The sequence below is a fragment of the Vigna umbellata genome, chromosome 9, assembly GCF_029865625.1.
Source record: "Vigna umbellata cultivar VRB3 chromosome 9, Vumbellata_1.0, whole genome shotgun sequence".
Lineage (NCBI taxonomy): Eukaryota > Viridiplantae > Streptophyta > Magnoliopsida > Fabales > Fabaceae > Vigna > Vigna umbellata.
This window is the reverse complement of record NC_142173.1, coordinates 6117200-6136803: the sequence shown is the minus strand read 5'-3', so window position 1 is coordinate 6136803 and position 19604 is coordinate 6117200. Positions and strand designations below refer to the sequence as shown.

General features: G+C 31.9%; 1 protein-coding gene across 1 annotated transcript; it reads right to left on the bottom strand.

The window, feature by feature from the left end:
• Window positions 1-1751: 1751 nt before the first annotated feature.
• On the bottom strand, window positions 1752-8615 carry LOC124836691 (uncharacterized). Its single transcript, XM_047311866.2, has 8 exons — window positions 8183-8615; window positions 7266-7436; window positions 7065-7166; window positions 6290-6388; window positions 5581-5712; window positions 5151-5288; window positions 4652-4831; window positions 1752-2256 (listed from the first exon to the last, which is right to left on the bottom strand). Exons 1-8 carry the CDS (start codon window positions 8561-8563, stop codon window positions 1855-1857), a joined length of 1605 nt encoding a protein of 534 aa, XP_047167822.2. The 5' UTR covers window positions 8564-8615; the 3' UTR covers window positions 1752-1854.
• Between the last annotated feature and the right edge of the window lie 10989 nt (window positions 8616-19604).

Here is a 19604-nt window from a genome sequence, read left to right as displayed (position 1 = left end):
ATATATGCATCAAGTATCACTAATAATTTTTTTTCACGTCATTTAACAACTTCAAAAATAAATATAGTTATTACCCCATAGCAAAACAATAAATTAAGATAACACCAAAACTATATATGAGTATCGAGATAAAAAATAATTAAAAATTCAAACTGAATCCACGCTAGTATCTCAATGACATAATTAGAACTCTAACATTACTTTTCTAAATTTTAAGTTATTATATACCAATAAACCAAATTTCCATGACTTACCACATCAATCACAAAATGACTTAAAAGAGTTTATTGGTACCCTCACATAACTAAGTTCACTCATTGTTCACTTTTTCTTTTCAGTCCATTAATTGTTAGCTTATCTGATTTAACATTCTCCATGTTACCATCTTTATTCATTTTAATCCAATATAAATATGAAAATCAAAATAATATCTAAACTAATCGACAAATCTTAAATAATATCATTAATAAAATTAAATATAAATTTAATTTGATTATAAGTTGTGAGTAAATTCCACGTATACTTATTATTACATAAAAGCAGTTTTTACATCAAAACTCATCTAAACCTCAAACCGTTGGTCACCTCCTTCATTCCTCTCAATCATTTCTCTTTCATCTCTCACTTCAACCTTTTCTCTATCATCCCTTAGTTCCAATTGAAAAAATCACAAAAATATTTTATTTTTTATTTTAAAAAACAACTACCTTTTAAAAAAATATATAATAAAAAGGTAATAACTTTGTGGACCAATCAAGATGATAAAAAACTACTTTTTATTTTTTTTATTTTAAATTAAATTTTAAAATTATTAAAATATCCTTGAATTTAAAGTTGATTTTTTTAATAGGAACTTTTTTGTAACTTAAAACTTAGATACACTTTCCTAAAATATACCAATTAAAAAAACTCCTTACGTAAATTAGCAAACTCCGTATATATATATATATATATATATATATATATATATATATATATATATATATATATATATATATATATATATATATATATATATATATATATATATATATTAAAAAAATTAGTGTTTAAAATTTTGTCCATGAGAAAACATGATGCCAATAATCATATTATATTAACATGGACAAAGGGGTAAGGAGAATAAAAAAGAGATCACAAATTAAGTTTAATTCATTGAATTGATTTATTTAGTCCTTTAAAAATGATGATATATTTTCACTTATTAACCCTTTTTTATAACTCGCCCAGACTTACTATTAAGATTTTATTGGATTTGATGAACTACAATATTTCTAACTTCGGCTTTTTTTAAGAACATTGATAGTTGTATTTGATTTAAATTGAAGTTATATCTGAATGTTTTGATAAACTAATGAAGGGTTATGATTTTTTTAGATATTTTTATTTGTTAAGTAGGTCAACACATGAATAGCCATTTCATAACTTCATATTTTTCAAATTATAAAGAATTAACTCACCCCAATTCACAAGCTTGCAAGAGTTGGATAAGATTGTAACTTAATTTATAATATATTCTAAAAAGGAGTACAATACAATCCAAATTAGTTTTTAACTAGTTGAACACAAGAAAAATCGAGTAATCACTCATTTTATCAATCCATATCTTACTTAGAAACACTCAAGACATTGGATTAATTAAAACTTGCTAAAATTTATATTTTTGGTTCTCATATTAGCATTTAATGAATCTTAATCAATGGTGAAAATGTTATAAAAGAATGCATTGCTCAAACATTTGTACTTGTACATGAAAAGATAAACACTTGTACCTTTAGATTTTATACATGTGTAAATGATAAGATCAAAATTACAAGGCATATAAAAGAGTTAGCTTGAACTATGCCCTCCAAGTCAAATCCCTCTCCCGTAAAATTTTGACAACAATTTATTACCACCACCACATAGTAACAAATTACCAGAATCAATTCTACTTTTTAAAAGAACCCTATCAATCAACAAGCTCTCAGTTGATGACTGAAAACTATACTCAAGAGGTTCGCAATAATTTGATCTCACTGTTGAAGACTTCAACACATTTTTTTCGAACTTTTTTATGTATTGTTGAATGTCTTGTTGAATTGCAGAGGTTTCGGATGGTTTCTGTGCAAAGGAAAAGCAGGGTTTGGAACCAGTTTCTGTGATGTCAGAGGTTGAACTGACTTGACCATGAAAAGCTCCCACAGAATCATTGTTGGCAGGAGATTGTGAAATACCATAATGGATATTCATCGATTGTCCTCGAGTGCCTGATTCCTGTGAAAACGATGCAACAAAATTCATGATTTCCCTTAGGAGTGTACTAGACCAAGACAGAATTTGTAACAACTTCAATCAATTCAAAAACAGGTTAACTTCACCCAACACATTTTTCGAGGCTTTTCTTATCATAAAACCTTTTACATTCAATGGAGCGGAAAAATAAGGAATTGGAATCATTATTAGCACATGACTATGTCATCATTGAAAGTTGAAATAAGATCACTCCATAGATTATAAAACATTCCTCTTAGCAATTTTTGTAGAAAGATATTCCCTAACAAGCACATTTGAGAAGAGTTATTATAGTAAGCTAGTAAAAGGCGTCTTTTCCACTCCTACAATCAATTTTCCTCCTGCCTTTTGGTTCCTATTCTCAGAGCATAGGCAAATGACTATAACTTGCAACTTCCTTATTGCCAATTATTTTGAACCAACATAGAAGTTATGTTGTTATTGGTTCCAGTCTTCTTAATGCAACAGAAAATCAAAAAAATTGGAAGGTTATTATCCCACTGGGTGAGAGATTGGTTGCATGGCTTATATGCCATCATGCAGCTTAGTTAAAGACCAAATATTTTAAGGTATTGTTAACCATGAAATCCATTTTAGCAACTTCGTCCAACTTTCTTGCCCTTTTCACAGCACTGAAAATCATTCAACATTCTCTAATTAGTGTCACACCGATCGGTCTTCCTGTAACTCTAATTAATTAGGTTATTTCTTTTGGATTAGGTTATTTCTTTTGGGTAAAGACTGGGCATATTTGCCAGTGGAGGAAGGTAGGCTTCCTTGAGGGAGAGTATACTTGTATTTTCGATACTTTACTGAATCAATAATGCATACATACTTTATTTTTTTCTGTTATTCGATTGTTGAAGCAAGAGTAGAATATAGATTTAGGGTACTCCCATAAAGTAACCTAACAGAAACACATCTTAACATTGTCATTTGTTATTCCCAATTTTCCTTCTTGTCCCTTGCATAAGAAAAATCTTATAAAACAACAATCAACCATTTTCCCTATTGAACAAACAATGTCAAAATGTATAATGTATAGTGAAACCATTGACCTCAAATTTTCTTAGTGGTTTGAACTGTAGTTTTTTTCTTCCTTTTCTGGTTCCCCTTACCTCTAGCAATATGGCTACCCTTGTTACACTACTATCCTCTGTAGGGAATATACGAGTTTATACAAGTTTCCTTCAATAGGCGATACTTTAACTTTCTAACGCATTCCTGCAATAGGCGTCAATTATTAAGTTTTAATTTTGTAGAAGATCTACCCTAACAAGCCATTTGACAAGAGATGTATAAAAGTCAAAAGGCATCTTCCACTGTTATTAATCAATTTCTTCTGTCTCCCTTCCAGTTTCTCACTCTTGAGTGATAACTAAAACTTGCAATATACTTTAGCCAAATTATTCTGAACCATCATAGAAGTCAGGTTTTTCATTCCCAGCTCTTCACTTCCTACCAGGTTGAGAGAAATTTTACCGGAACACAATTAAGTAGCCTTGAAGTTATTATAGGTCTAATATCAATATCAAAAAGCAAACAGTTAAAAATATAGATCATCAAACAAGCAACATAGTTGATCAGTGTACATTACTTGCCTCTAATGAGAATGCATACACTTTAGACCCCATTTTCAGGTGTCAATAAGCATGATAGTATCCCACCTTTAATTACTTAATATTTCCATACTAATGCCTTTAAGACACCAAGATAACCGAAGGTTTCAAGTATTATAATGGAATAAGATTAAAAATATATTATTTAAGAACTTTATTAGGGATTTAGAAAAAAATTATGCGAGAAAGTAATCTTGAGAGACCTTTTAATCATTGAGGAATGTAATGAAAGTAGAAACTGAAGCATTAGGACTTGCCTCGGTTAAACATACATGGCTGCCAGATGGAGTAGGTGGACCAACCAAATTGAGTGAGGGATCCTCTTGGGATGAAAAGTCAGAACTATCAAAAGTTGATAGCGAGACACACTCATCAAAATAAGCTTTGGCATCTTCTNAGGTCTAATATCAATATCAAAAAGCAAACAGTTAAAAATATAGATCATCAAACAAGCAACATAGTTGATCAGTGTACATTACTTGCCTCTAATGAGAATGCATACACTTTAGACCCCATTTTCAGGTGTCAATAAGCATGATAGTATCCCACCTTTAATTACTTAATATTTCCATACTAATGCCTTTAAGACACCAAGATAACCGAAGGTTTCAAGTATTATAATGGAATAAGATTAAAAATATATTATTTAAGAACTTTATTAGGGATTTAGAAAAAAATTATGCGAGAAAGTAATCTTGAGAGACCTTTTAATCATTGAGGAATGTAATGAAAGTAGAAACTGAAGCATTAGGACTTGCCTCGGTTAAACATACATGGCTGCCAGATGGAGTAGGTGGACCAACCAAATTGAGTGAGGGATCCTCTTGGGATGAAAAGTCAGAACTATCAAAAGTTGATAGCGAGACACACTCATCAAAATAAGCTTTGGCATCTTCTGCAAGACGTTTTGACATCCTCCTTCTTTCAAAGCTAGACGACTGTGACCAAGTTTTTGGTTCATTAAAATGGAAATGGAGCAGAATTAAATACACAGAAAAAAAAGCACAACTGCATAAATATCTATAGCAACAGCTATACTATCATCATCTTCATCCCACAGCACTGAGATTAATGAGTTAAAATATTTCAAATAAGGTTTATGATTTAGGCAAATCTTTCCTTTCTACATTCATAATGATAAAATAAGCTCCATGTACAATACAAAACACATGCTATAATGGGCAAAGAATTTAAGAATCACGCATGACAGGTTTGAAAAGTTGCATTAGAATAAACAAATGCCAAAATAAAACATACTTTTCTTGCTGTACGAGATTTTTGTACAATAGGGGTCTTGGGAGATGGAAGAACTTCTCTCAAGATTCTATCCAGTTCCCGCTCACGGTGCTCTTCAATGGCCAGTTCTGCTCGAAGATTTCTAGCTCGCTGCTGGGACTGTAAGTATGATAAGGTCTGCTTAGAGTGAAACTAAAAATAGACGAGACTATAATCCTAATACACAATATAAACTCTAAACAAAGGGCAAGACTGAAATTTGATCTTGAGAGAGGAAAGGAATTGGTGGCTCATTTGAGAGTTCCCACATAAAAACACAAAAGAGCTTCAGAAACAAAACATGTTCTTGGGCAACAATGATACCAACCCTCAAGCTCAACTATGAGATGAGCACCAACAAAGAAAAAAAAGTTAACCAGGCTCCATTTAAAAGTATCGAATGGAACATCACCTCTTCATGCTTTTTGGCATACTCTTTTCTAATCTCCAAAACCAATTCTATTGCACCAGGGTTTACCAAGTCAGGAGGAATATCAGCCACATTACTAACAGAGATGGCAGTAACATTTCTCTTTTGGATAGCCTAAAACCCAGAGTTAGAAACAAGTTAGAACATAGCATAATACTTCCTTTTACAATTATATCAACAATAAATAACACTCCGACTTTGTGAGTTGTGTTGTGATGGGCAACCAGAAATTTTGAGCACAAACTATAAAGAAAGAAATGATGTTAGTAAGCATTTCCCTAGAAATATAAATGAAAATCACAAGAAATGTATCAATTGAGAAAAGTCATGTAAAATGTCATGTGTTCCTGGACGAGTTGAACTTTCAACTTTGAAAATGCAGTGAAACTAGAAGAGGTTGTCCTCAATTTTTTCGTCAGGGGCAATTTATGATTTATTTCCAGAGAATAAACTGCCATGCCCTGCTTCTTGGCTAGCAATTACTTAAGGCTAGTAGCTGTCGAACCCAACCTTTTCCTTTCACAGCTTTAAAATGTTAATGATATACAATTGTAATTATTAGTATGAGACACACAAACACATACTCATGAATAGTGACATATTGTATTAATCACGCTAAGCTAAATCAATTCAAACAGTGGCAGTTGACTTAAAACCAACAATGAGAAATATAGGAGTTTATGAAACATACACTTTCAAGTTCAATCTGAATCTCAGAAATAGCACGCCTCACTTCAGAACGAACTGTTTCATATATATCACTGGCTTCCGGCAGATCTCCTTGTACTGACTACAGAAATCAAGACCCAAATGTACCAAAAGTTATCTAATTGTCATCAAGAACAATTATTCATTTTATGCAGTCTTTATATCATATAAGCATTAAAGTTTCTCCCTAGGAGGAATAATTTCTCATGGATTGAAATGGATTGAAATTTCCTATTCGTGGGAAACAAACTCTACATCAGTGAACTGTGGCATCAAGTTTTTAAGCACACATGACAAAAAACTATGAATGACTTTGTATTGATTTTTAATGGTAGGAGGAATGGAACGAAATAAACCCACTATAATATTGTTCATATCCACTGGGATAGAATGGATTATAATTTATAAACAAAAGAGTTGGTTCTACGTTGTAAGGGAACAAAAACAGAGGCAACAAAGGGTGAAAAACTGCAATCGATTCTGCTTGGCTCCTTTCAATTTCACCATATTTGAAGAGTAAACCTCTGAATTATTAGACCAAAGTTACATATATCACCACATGTCCTGAAATTTTTTATTTCCAAACCAGTTTTTCAAAGAACTAGAACGATACCATAACAGTCCTCAAATGATTTTATTAAGCAAGTAGGCCCTAGAGACAAAAGATCTAGGGAACTACTGTGCAAGCTAGTAACTTTGAAGGATCAACTTGACGGTTCAATCAATCCAAAAATACATTGCACGCTTCGTTACCTCACCTTCATCTGTTCAAAAACTGCCTTTATAGTTTTCTCATCAGAACCAAATCCAGAACTTGCTGTTGATGCTTCGTCATCACAGGTTTGAGTTTGCAAACCAGACTACAAACAAACAAAATGACCATTGAAAAATAAGTAAATTTTTCCTGACTTGATGTTTCCAATACGCTACAAAACACACCAGCAATGGAAGGAACTAACCAGAGTGGCAGCAAAACAATCTGAGACCTCAACAGATGAATGCCGACTAGACCATGTGTGCAAATCCTTCACTTGATCAGTCACACCATTCTCACTTCTTCTCACCAAATCACCTTTTCTATTACTCCCCACTAACTTCAAATCATTCCCTTCTTTACATTCAACCTCGCTCTACACAAAAAAACAACAAATGTGCAAATAAGTTCTATTTCACGTAAACCTTTCCTTCAATGCCCCCCATTCCAAAGTTAACCTTATCATATTAATTCATTTTAGTTTTTGATCTGCATCATCAATATGGTTAGAGATATAAATACAAAAAAAAACAAACAGTAATCAATACTACATTGAAAAGCTACAACAGCACTTATTTAAGAAACTAATTTTACCTCTTACACCAGTTGTTATCTGACAGATGTAGTTCCGAGCCCCCAAATTTCTCAACACAAATTTGGGGTTCCAAAAACATAATGATATTATAGACACACACACAAACAAACAAATAAAACTTTCATTCCTCAATTTACACTATATTACATTTTTTGTTTTAAACAATCAAATCTCAATACAATTTTAGTCCCTTTACTCAATTTGTATTTTCAATTCTCTATTTTAAAATAAACACATTACTCGCTTAAACTTTACTTACCAGCCTCATGTCCATGAAAAAAAAAAAGATGTTTAATAATCTATTTTAAAAAATTCACACTCCTAGTTTAATCTTCAACTTTACCTACATTTATTTGTTATATTATAATTAAATCATTATTTAGGAACTCGAATGAATGCATTTTTGGACTAAACAAAATAAAATAAATAAATCATATGAAAAATTGATAATTAATAATTATACTTCAATTGCAAAGTCCTAAATCAATTAACACTTTTAGTTGTAATTAGAGACCAGTTCAACGCACCTCAGAAGTAGAATAGCTCAGATACCGCCTTGAAACCGGGCACTGCGAAGCTGACCGCGTCCGTCGACCTGATTCTGCTCTGGAAAGAGCCCGACCTGATTCCCTGCGCGCGGGTTCGGCACTTCGCGCCGCTCCACGCGCCGTGGAAGTTTCTAGAACAGTTTTCGCGGACTGCGTTTCGTCGAAAAGAGGATTATCCCTCTTGTTGAGGAACTCAGTGGAAATGGCCGAACTACCCCTAGCGAACGCGCTCACGCTCCTCGACCTGCGAGTGGGGTTGGGAGCTCTAGTGGAGGATCTGCCAGAGGAAGAAGAGGCGTTGGAAGGAGCAGAGGATTGGGTTCCTCTTCGCGAAGAGGATTTGAAAGCTGCAACTGCCATTGAAGAAAGTTCAGAGAGAAAGTGTGAGAAAATGAGAGAAAATATTAATGGATTTTAGAAAGTGAACGGTGCGAAAGTTGCATCTGCATTCATCTTCGTGTTTGATTCGGATTCTGCAATTCAAGGATTTTATTTTATTACTATCGTTTATTTTATATTTTGTTAATTTTTCTTCTTATTACATTATTATTAACGTTTTTTATTATTTGTGTGGCCTTTTGACTGAATCTAGTGTTATTCAATAAAGTTTTATTGATTATCAAGGATCAAATGTTGTTTTAAGAAACCAAGGGTTTAATAATTATTTTAAGGGTAGGTTTGGCTGTAAAGAAAGAACTAAAATAGATGAAAAAATAAATAAAATAGGTCCAACTATAAAATATTAAGTAAAATTGTTTGATTGCATAGAAAGAAAATAATAATATAATAAAAATAATAATAAATTTTATTCTATTTTCTATCCGAATTTTATTCAATCAAACAATTACCATTATCATGATTAAAAAACAATTGACATTATTTCTCGTCTACTTCTTTTTTTTTTCTTTTAAATGTTATCAAAACAGAGAAAAGTGTTCGTGTTTTCGTTTTAAACTATTATTTGTAAAAAAAAAACTTCATAGTTAATTTTAGTTTTGAATTCTATATTTTTTAAATTTTGGTTTTTTATTTATATAATATATAAGAAATTAGAAAGTAGAATATTAAAGTGGATATATATTTTAAAGTAATGAGACCCAATATTTTAATATTAAAATAATTAATTAATATAGATAGAATTTCATAAACATGTTTTATTATTTTAACATGCACTATCTTTTCTAAAAATCATTCTCAGAGTTTTCTTTCCTTCTTTTCTAAGATTTTTTATTTTTAATACATGTGTTTGATGATCAAGATATGTTAAGAGATCACAATAGTGAGTTTTTCATTTTCTACCTTTCGATTTTTCTTATAAAACAAGTAAGTTTTTACTAATTTTTCTTTAAGCCTTAGTTTAAGGCACATGCATATAAGTTTTTTCGTATGTGTCATTTGATCTTCTTTTCTAACTCATTGTTGATCAAAGGTTCTCAAGACTTACTCTGATCAAGATTATATAGTTTGTAGGTGTTTTTAGAACTTTTTGAGTTGAGGCAGAGATAGTATGATGTATAAAGTCGTGATAGTTTTCTCAACCAGGTAAGGGAAGCAAATGGTTGTTTTTAATTTGAATTATAAACCATGAAATGGTGGTTGTTAGTATTTAAAGTTATTGTATGTTAATTTGGTTATAATTGCAATGATCGGTGTTAATCGTGTTTTATTGAGTAAGCTTAATTAATTGATGCATAATTTTGATTTGGGAATGGAATGAACTTGCAAATGTTGCTGTTAGGATGTATAAAAATGATAAGAAGTTGATGTTGTAATGGGAAGTAGATAATAAGCTGAGTTATAGGTAGTTTTGGACCTTAAGATGGGATGTTGATAGGTGAGATTTTGAAGTAAAGGTCGAATGGGTGGAACTGAGTTTTTGTGTTTGTTTTAGGGTCATTTAAAAAATTTTTGAGCTTTGAGTTAGTGGAAATCTGATGTAGAATTGGTTGGTAGTTAATATGGTGTGTTTTGTATGGTTTTTAGTTCATTTTAGTGATTTTGATTAGTGAGATTCTAAAATAGTAAGTTTGAGTTGAAGTAAATGTTTGAGGTCTGTTGTTGGATCATTTCTTACTAGTTTAGACCTTTAGGTTGTTAATTTATGCATTAAAAAGTGTGGAAGTGAGTTTAGGCAATTTGGAGTAGTCAAGTTGGTTTAGTATATCTAATTTAAGCTATAAACTTGTTTTTAAATCATTCCCAATGTCTAGGATACCATTTTAATCATTAAGAGAGGTATTGGAGGCAACTAGGGCTAAAAGTAGAGGTTTTCACTCTTCTAGTGTGGCGCTTAACGACAGTCAGCGGATCCTGAGCGCTAGAGAGTCGAGAGCTTTAGCACTCAACTGCAGGTGGAAGGCGCTCACGTGCTAGGTTTGCGCAAAGAATGGCCTTAACAGCAAGGATGTGCCACTCAACGCTAGTGTTTATGGCATTCTCTCTTTGTTGTTTCATTCTTTTGCTTCTGTGGTTTATTTTAAGGTTGATTGGTACTTTATGACATGTTTAGTATATTTTATGAATGTTATTAGAGTTTACTAATGATGTTAGTGTCTATATCAATGTATGATTGAATAAGAGTTTCTAAGGAAAACTTCTAGTGATTATTTCAAGTTGTGTATGAATGTACAAAGTTCGTGAGGGTTATCCTGACACTCTAATGAATAGTCATTCTCAATTAGAGAGGAGCAATGCATGTGGTAAGAGTAGCACGAGGTCCTAATCTACGTGCTCCATTATATCCTAAGACGCGGAACGGACTAACCTTATGAGTGTGGTACGATGAAACCCATTGGCAATCACTAGTGCAAAAACAGAGTATAACGTCACATGTTCAACGTCCAACCACTGAATAGTCAATGTTAAAAATGACCTGTGACATTTTTGTAAATAAATGCAATTATTAGACGTCGTTTAGAATTGTAATTTGACGTCAATTTGTTATATTGGGTAAATTTTGCGAAATGTTTGGCGCGAAGGTGAAAATGTATTTACGTATGATGTCGAATTCTCTAGAATTAAACGTCAAAAGGATATAAAACGTCGAATGCCCCAACGTTAAACATTAAAAGCTTAGTGAATTCAATAAAAATTTGAGCGGGAACTTGAAAACTCATTCATTTGTTATTTGACGACCATCACATGTAATCTTTCTTTCATTTGTTACAAATACATGTTAATTAACTACTTTAGGTATGATTTTCGTTTGTTTTGACGGATTATTTTTGTGTTCTTGTTCTTCATAGACGCATTCTGCTTTCTCTCTCACTGGTGACAACACTTTATTTCGACGAACCCACCTTTTGAAGGCTAGTTTCCGTTTTCGTTTTGAAAAACTTATTTATTGAACTTGTTTGTTGTTGTTTGGTTGAACCTATTTGTTGTTGTTTTTGATTGAACTTGTTTGTTGTTTGTTATTGTTGCTTGTTGTTGATACTACACTACACGTTCATAGTTCATGCTTTATAAAATACCAAAATCTGATATTTATCATTTTTCTACTTTTCAAGTCTAGTAGAATTGTAAAAAAAGATTACAATTAATTAAAAAAAATTGATTAACGTTGAATATTAATAAAATTCGACGTAAATTTGCTTTAGTGTGAACGTCCAATTGTTTTATGTTCGACGTCAATTTAACGTCTTCCGATATGATGTCGACCTCAAATTCGACGTGAGTAGTGAATGACTTTGTAGAGTAGTAAAGACACCACAAGTACATGACCCACATAGCTCGACATTCATACTTTGGATTTGAATGGTCAAGTTTAGGTTTATGGTATGCTTAAGATGTTTGTTTAACTTTGTATGAAATTTGATGTATGATGAATTATAATATTATGTGTTTGTTCCTTTTAACATTAGCTTACCATTTGTGTGTTTGTTGTTTGTTTTTTGTGTATGTTTGGTTTTTTTTTTGCAATGATCACCTGATTGGGTGTGAGCAGAGGATGAAATGGTTATGTGGAGCAGGCTTTGGGAGGCGATGATACAAATGTACAACTTGAGTATATTAGTTAGTTTAGTATAGTTATATTTTGAGAGTTATTATGTAAATATTTATGTTGTTGTTCTTTAACATTGTAAATATGGAATAGACTTATAATTATATTGGATAAGTGTATTTTATATATTTCTTAAGTTGAAGTGTGTTATTTTATTAATTTTGTTTTAGTGTTTATACTATTTAAATGGACGTTACATAATATATATTATTAGGCCTTGATTCATATAATTTTGTTTTGTAGATTTTTCATTCTTATACTTTTGTTTTGTTTAGGCGATTGTCTTTGTATTAAAGATCATTAATCTTGGTAGTTGTCTTAAATAAATTGTATGTGATGATATATTTCCATGACCAAGAATCAGAAGTTAAAAGTAAAATTGTAAAAGGTAAAAATTACTTTGTAAAAGTTTAATACATAAAGAAAAATAATAAATAATTATAAGAATTATTACATTTCCAATAGTCATTATAATTAAGTATTTTTTTTAAAAATAATAGTATATAAAAACAGAATTGTGCATTCATAACATAAGCTTAAATTATTATATAATAATAATAGATCATATAAGTTAATTTTAATAACACATGCAATAATTAAGAAATAATAATTATAATGACTTCTTTTATTAGAGATCATTTATCATATTTTTAGCATTGAACACACAATATATTAGATGTTAACAGGGAACTACTAATTTAATTCCTTGAACAAAATTAAAAACAATCAATTTTATCATTCAATACATATATAAAAAAAACATAACATTTCATCTTAAAATAAAACTAGTTGTGGTACCATAACTTTAATGATTGGATATAAGAACGAAAAAAATAAATTAGATAATACAAAAATATGTAGAAAATGTGTCAATATATATTGTAACATCCCAAAATACAGTAATCACCATATAATAGAATTAATTACATTTAATAATTAAACAGTGCAGTCTTACACTAATATTAATGTTCAAAAGCTGAACGACGTTAAGTACAAATCTGCGTAGCTACAGGCGTTCGTGCACCCGGGTGATGTAGTAACTGTAATAATCTCATCAGCTGCCACCCGAGGTTAGCCAGCCCTATCCAAAGTACCCTTAAGGACTAGGACCTCCTGCCGTTCCCACACATGACCTACTCCCCTCTACATGAGGACGAGTACTCACGGAACATCAGGATGAACCGCCAGCATTAGGTTCCCACAATCATACTTTACAAATTCCAATATTCAATGCATGAGTCGTTCCTCCCTGGAACGCTCGTTCAAAATCCACAACCGATTATTCATTTCATATACTGTTCACCCTTTATAATCTTTTACTTTATTGTCATTTTCATCATCAGTTTCAGGGACATAAAATACCGAATGTTCAACCCTCTTCATAACGAGGACGAACGTTAGGAACGAGATCGAAGAATTCCCCGTTCCAGAACAGAATAAAACCGACTATAATAACACCATATATGACGAACGTCATTTACCTCTTGAATCAGTTGAATGAACTGACTCTCGTAAGTTCAGATCAATACTTCAAAGAATAATTTAAGTACAGAGGCTCTAGGCCGGATCCAATGGACATAGACACCTCAAGACGATGATAGAACCATACTTAGAATAAATCAATTACAGAAACCGACTGCCAGTAAATGACCGAACACGGTAAAAGGATTTACAGAATTTGGACGAACGCTATTTCCACACGTTTAATAATTAAAGACGAGTACGAGCGTTCGGTATAAGACCGAGCGCCACTCATAACGAACGCTTTGAGTCGAGACCCATCACTGATTTGAACTCATAATAGAAATAGAAATAGAGATAATACGAGATGGTGAAGATAGGGTTTCAGAATGACTAAGTATCCAGATATGTACAAGTTTCTCAATTACTCACATAACACTTAGGGCATCCACGCTTGGCCGAACGCTCAAACGTAGCACTATTACAAGAGGGCGTTCGTCCTCACTAGAATTCTTTCCGAATGAAAGAATTCAATTTCAAAGAAGTTTACTAACACACCGGACGGTCATACCCATCTATGTTTGGCTGAACGCTCATACACACTATTCTGAAGTGCAGACGTTCGTTCTCAACTAGAATCCTTCCCGAATGAAAGAATCCACTACAAATTCAACTTCACTAGAAAACCGAACAGTCAAGGACCGTTCAATAACGTACGTACATTCTCTTAGAGGGAATTTCTTATCAGAATCAATATTATTAAGATTTTAGTTCCTAACATATAGTCTCACACATTTATACATTCATACCATATTAAATTAATCATATCTTATATCATCAAATCACAGAAATCTCATACGTTTCATGCACCATATCATATCACCATCATTTTCATATCCAAATCAAACAAAGAACGTTCATGCAACACATAATCATAAATTAAATTAATAAGCTTCCCTTACCTCTGAGCGTGAGCGAACGTTCCCAGGCTCAGAAATACAACTTCACCACTACCGGTTTTCCTACCGTCAACGCTCGATAATTACAACTACACAAAGTGATAACCCAACACTATCAGAACCACTCATTTTGAGAATGGTGATCAACACAAGAACCCTGAACTGGGTTTGCATGTTTAGGAAGACGAACGATTTGGTGCAGAGAAAGACTTACCAGCTCAGCTTCACAAACCGAACAGTTTAGCTGGAAGCTCTTGACGCCGGAATCACTTCTACGGCGGAATAATGATAGGAGGAGAGAAAGTGGGTGTTTTCTCAGAGAAAAGATGAAGAGAAGGTTGAGAGAAGGAGGAGAGAATGAGGTTCTTCAAAAACGAGAAAAGAGGTTGCATGTAGAGAAAGTGGGTAGATTTTCTGAAAATCTAAGTTTTGCTTTACACGCCAAAACGAACGTCCCCTCTTCAGCCGACACCTACTTTCCACTAACTGGTTTTCGGATCCTCTTCGCTTGACACCTGGACTCGTCATCTGAGTGTCAAGCTCCCCTCTTGACACGTGAATTCCACTAAACAATACGTGCATGGATTTTACTGGTTTCTGACTTCTGATTTTACTGGTTCTGACATATATAAACTTAAAAAATAAAATTAACTATGCTTATTTATTATAAAATATATAACCATAACTTAAAACTTAAATAGAAGGTCACCAAGCTAAAGTTTTTGAAGATGCTAAGGTTCAAACAAACACAAAAGATTGCATCTCTTTTATGTTTTCTTGATATATCATTTGTTGGTGCTTCGTCTAAATCTATTAGGGACCAAACCCTTTCTCCCATATTGATAATTATCATTGTACTTAATTCCCAACTTGTCGATATTGACATGGTTTAAGCCATGTTTAATGATTATGATATTTACTAATAAGAGAAAATGGATAAAATGATAAATGTTTTAGTTGACCAAATGCACTAAAATATATTTCAACTTATAGGACTATAACAATAAACACGATTTACATTTAACTTTTAGTCTTAGCTATTCCCATTAGTCAACCATCATCATCTCACATTCAAACACGATTTACACATTTAACCTCTACTACCACCTTCTCAAAAAAAGGAATAATTTCCTTTCTTTTATTATTTATAACAAATAAAGAGAAGTGCATAGTTTGGAATTATATAATATAATAACATATATAGCAAAATAATTTACTATTTTATTCTTTAGATCCATGTGGACTTGTATCAAACTCATTAGGAGCTTCATTCCTTTTTTAATATAGGTGTCTTTACATTATAACATATTGCTTTAACATGCTTTATTTATTTATGTAAAGATACATTATACTCTATAATATATATATATATATGTTTTTAATTATGATAAAATTGTCTTTACGTCTCTCTTATAATATATGTTATCTATTGTGTATGATTTTTAAACAATTGTTATTTAACAAGAAAAATCTTATTTTGAGAAACTAGAAATAACACATCATTTAACCAGTCATGCCTTCAAAAGTCTTGATAAAAAAATCGTTGATTTTCTAATGAAAAATAGCCAAGTAACAAAAAGATAACATTGAATGTGTTGGAAAATACTAGAAGGAGAGACTCAATAGTGTTTCCATAACTTTCTGCAATTTGCACTCTGATCATGATGTACATAACACTTATGAGTTGGTAAGTTTGGTTAAAAAACACTTTTACTTGACCAACTTTGTGTATCCAAGTTTGAACGTGGGCAGTAAGCATAAGTAGCGCAAATCATAATATCAGAGAAATAGCATAGGAGAAGTTAACAGATTACATCGTTTATCAACAGATTAAAACACACAAAAATGTTGTATACTAGTTCACCTGTTAAGGTTATGTCCAGTTCTCCTCTAAGTTAACTTAGAGGTTCCATTAGATATTCAATGAAGTATAATTGAGTTTAACTCACTCCTGATTGCGTAGCATTATACAACACTCCTAGTATCCCAAGAAGCTCTCAATCCCTTTGAGAAACTTCGTCTAGTTTAGTTTCCCCCACTTCTAGTTGCATAATATTATTCACCATTCCTGATATACTTGATCAACGAATAACCTCCAATTACCCTACATCAGTTGAGTATACGCACCACTCTTAGTATTCAGCAACCCACTGAGATTTCATAAACTCAGTAAATTTCTTTACCATCATGTTAAACACTTCCTTTTCTGGCACTTCTGCATCAAAATCAACATCTGAATCATTGCTTCTTGAGGCTTTCTTGTGGATATCTTGAGAGCTATGGAATGTTTATGTTCAGTTTCCTCTTCTCTCTCAATCTTCCAAGCTCCAACTCATGCTCCTTGAGTTTGCCAAACAGTGTAGCCATATTTATGGTAGTCAGATCCCTTGATTCAACTATGACAATCACCTTAGGTTGCCAACTCCTACTCAAACTCTTCAGGATCTTTATGTTGATTTCTTCCTTCACAAATGACTTACCTAATGCAATGAAATGATTTACAATTTCCGGACATCATAGATATTCTCTTCAGGCTTCATCCGAAACATTTCATACTCCTGAATGAGAGAATTCTTCCTGGCCCTCTTAACCTCATTAGTTCCTTCATGAGTCACCTCAAGAACGTCCCACAATTATTTTGCACTTTTACACGTTGATACCCTAAAAACTCGTCAATAGTAAATGCAAAAGAAATAATATTTCTAGCCTTAATATCATATTATGCTCTTTTATTTTCATCCTGGTTCCATTCAGAAAAAAATTTCAAAACAATTTTACCATCAACAATTTTAGTAGGCTCAAGGTCCATTTATAACATCATCCCAAATACCTGTATCAACAGATTCTAAGAAAATTCTCATTCTAATTTTCCAAAAGGGATAGTTTTCTTCTGCAAACAAAGGGGATCTGTTTGTGGAAGCACCTTCTCTAAAGGTTTGAGAAATAGAGGCCATCAGGATCAAATTAATCGATTTAACAGAAAACTTAATCGATTAGTTTTCGAACAATTTTCAAAAAACCAACTCTGATACCAATTGTAAGAAATTTTATGCCTTGTTTCTCAACACCAAGAGGGTGGGGGGTGAGATGATTTTTAATAAAAATGCTTTCTTTTCTATCTTTTTGGAAATCTTTAGAATGATCTTTAACACAACACAATAATGAAAATAATGGAGTAAAGGAGTTTAAGGATAAAAAACAAACACAACTTTTTATACTGGTTCGACCTCAATGCCTACATCTAGAGTCTTCTAATCAACCTTAGATTGAAAGACCTTCCACTATAAAGATCTGAGTTTTTACAGCAAGACTTTACAAAGAACACCTCTCAAATTTAATCTCCTCTATAACTCATCAATCTAATATAGTAAAAACACACCTTGTAGAACAATTCTCTTCTCTGCAGCACCCCTTTGAGACCCTTCTCAAAGTCACAAGAACACCAAGTTCTTCTTCTTGGCAACACGCACAAGGAAACCACAATCTTTGATTGCAAAACAAAGTTCTGATCAGGAAAGAAAACACCTTAACATGCAGTAGTTGATCAGCCAATAAACGTCCAAAGCTATCGTTCAAGAATCCTTCAAAAATCTACAAATCTTTTGTATCTTGATTCTTGGAGCAATCAGCGCACCTGTAGTTCTTTTTTTGACTCATTGATACCAAATATAAAAGTTCAAATGATCAAAAATTGTTAATGCAGAGTGCAATGCGTCATTATATAGATTTTCTTATGTTTGACGCTTTTTTATCGATTACAAAAGTAATGTAATCGGTTACACTTTTAACATAGTTACACCAAAATTACATTGAAACATATTTAACTAATTAAACAATTAATGTAATCGATTGAACATAAACTGTAAGTCAGATTATTCGAAAATATGATCGTTGTGACAGTTAGAACATCTCTAGAAAACAGTTTCAAAGAATACCAGACTTAACCGATCAAGTAAACAATGTAATCAGTTAAGTATTACACTTAGACAATTTTGAAAACTTTTTCTTCTCAAAACTCATCATAGCATATAGCAAACGGGTGTTAGCAAAGACACGAGTTTTAATCGATTATACATATAATGTAATCGGTTAAAACTTGTAGTTTTCCACAATTTAAGCATTAGCTATCTGATTAACTTAATTGATTACATAACCACTGTAATCGATTACTTCATAATATCTACTTTGTGCAAGTGGTTTTAACATATGAAAACATGAGTATGCATACAACAGATGTAAACATATGTATGACTATAGAAATTATGCAACCCAAACAGTTTAGGCAATATATGTCTTTAAACATAAAGAAACATGTATGTTGTTGTCATGGAAACATATATGTGTTGTCATAATAAAAAAACAAACACATAAGGGATTGAGTTTAACATTCACATTGCTTCCCTATCAACAATATAACTTGAAAATATTTTGCACACTTTAGCTTAGAGAATATTTGTTATGTATTTGGTGTTTTATCTCATGAAGATATTAGTTAGTATCCCATTATTATAAACCAATATTTTCACTATTCTTATATATGATGCGAGTGTTTTGTACTATTGATCATTCTTTAAATCTTAGTGAAAATTGTTGCAAACTTATTTTAAAACTATCATATAACCTTTTACCAATGTTTGAAAAACCTGAAAAAGTTATTTGACTATTTTAAACTCTATTTAAACTCAGTTTGTAGAGCTAACATTTTATCATAGAATCAACTATTTCTTAGGTAATTTTTTTTATTTGTTTTTTCAACTCAACCAATTGTGTTTATGTTTAAAATGCAGTAAGGTATTATTTTTTTAAGAATACAAATGAAAAATAATCATCAACAAATCATCAACTTCTTTTAATCACAATTCATAAGAATACAAATGAAAAATAATCATTTATGTGAAAATTAATTAAATACAAAAGAGTGTATTGCTTTAAAATAAAAAATCCAACATGAAATTGACGTACCATTCCACAAATAACT

Excerpts from the sequence above, each read along its gene's own strand:
- LOC124836691 (XM_047311866.2), bottom strand. The coding sequence starts at position 8,563 with ATGGCAGTTGCAGCTTTCAAATCCTCTTCGCGAAGAGGAACCCAATCC. Across the intron at positions 5,289-5,580 it reads ATGCCAAAAAGCATGAAGAG|TCCCAGCAGCGAGCTAGAAA; the intron begins GTGATGTTCCAT and ends TCATACTTACAG. Across the intron at positions 4,832-5,150 it reads AATCTCGTACAGCAAGAAAA|TCGTCTAGCTTTGAAAGAAG; the intron begins GTATGTTTTATT and ends ACTTGGTCACAG.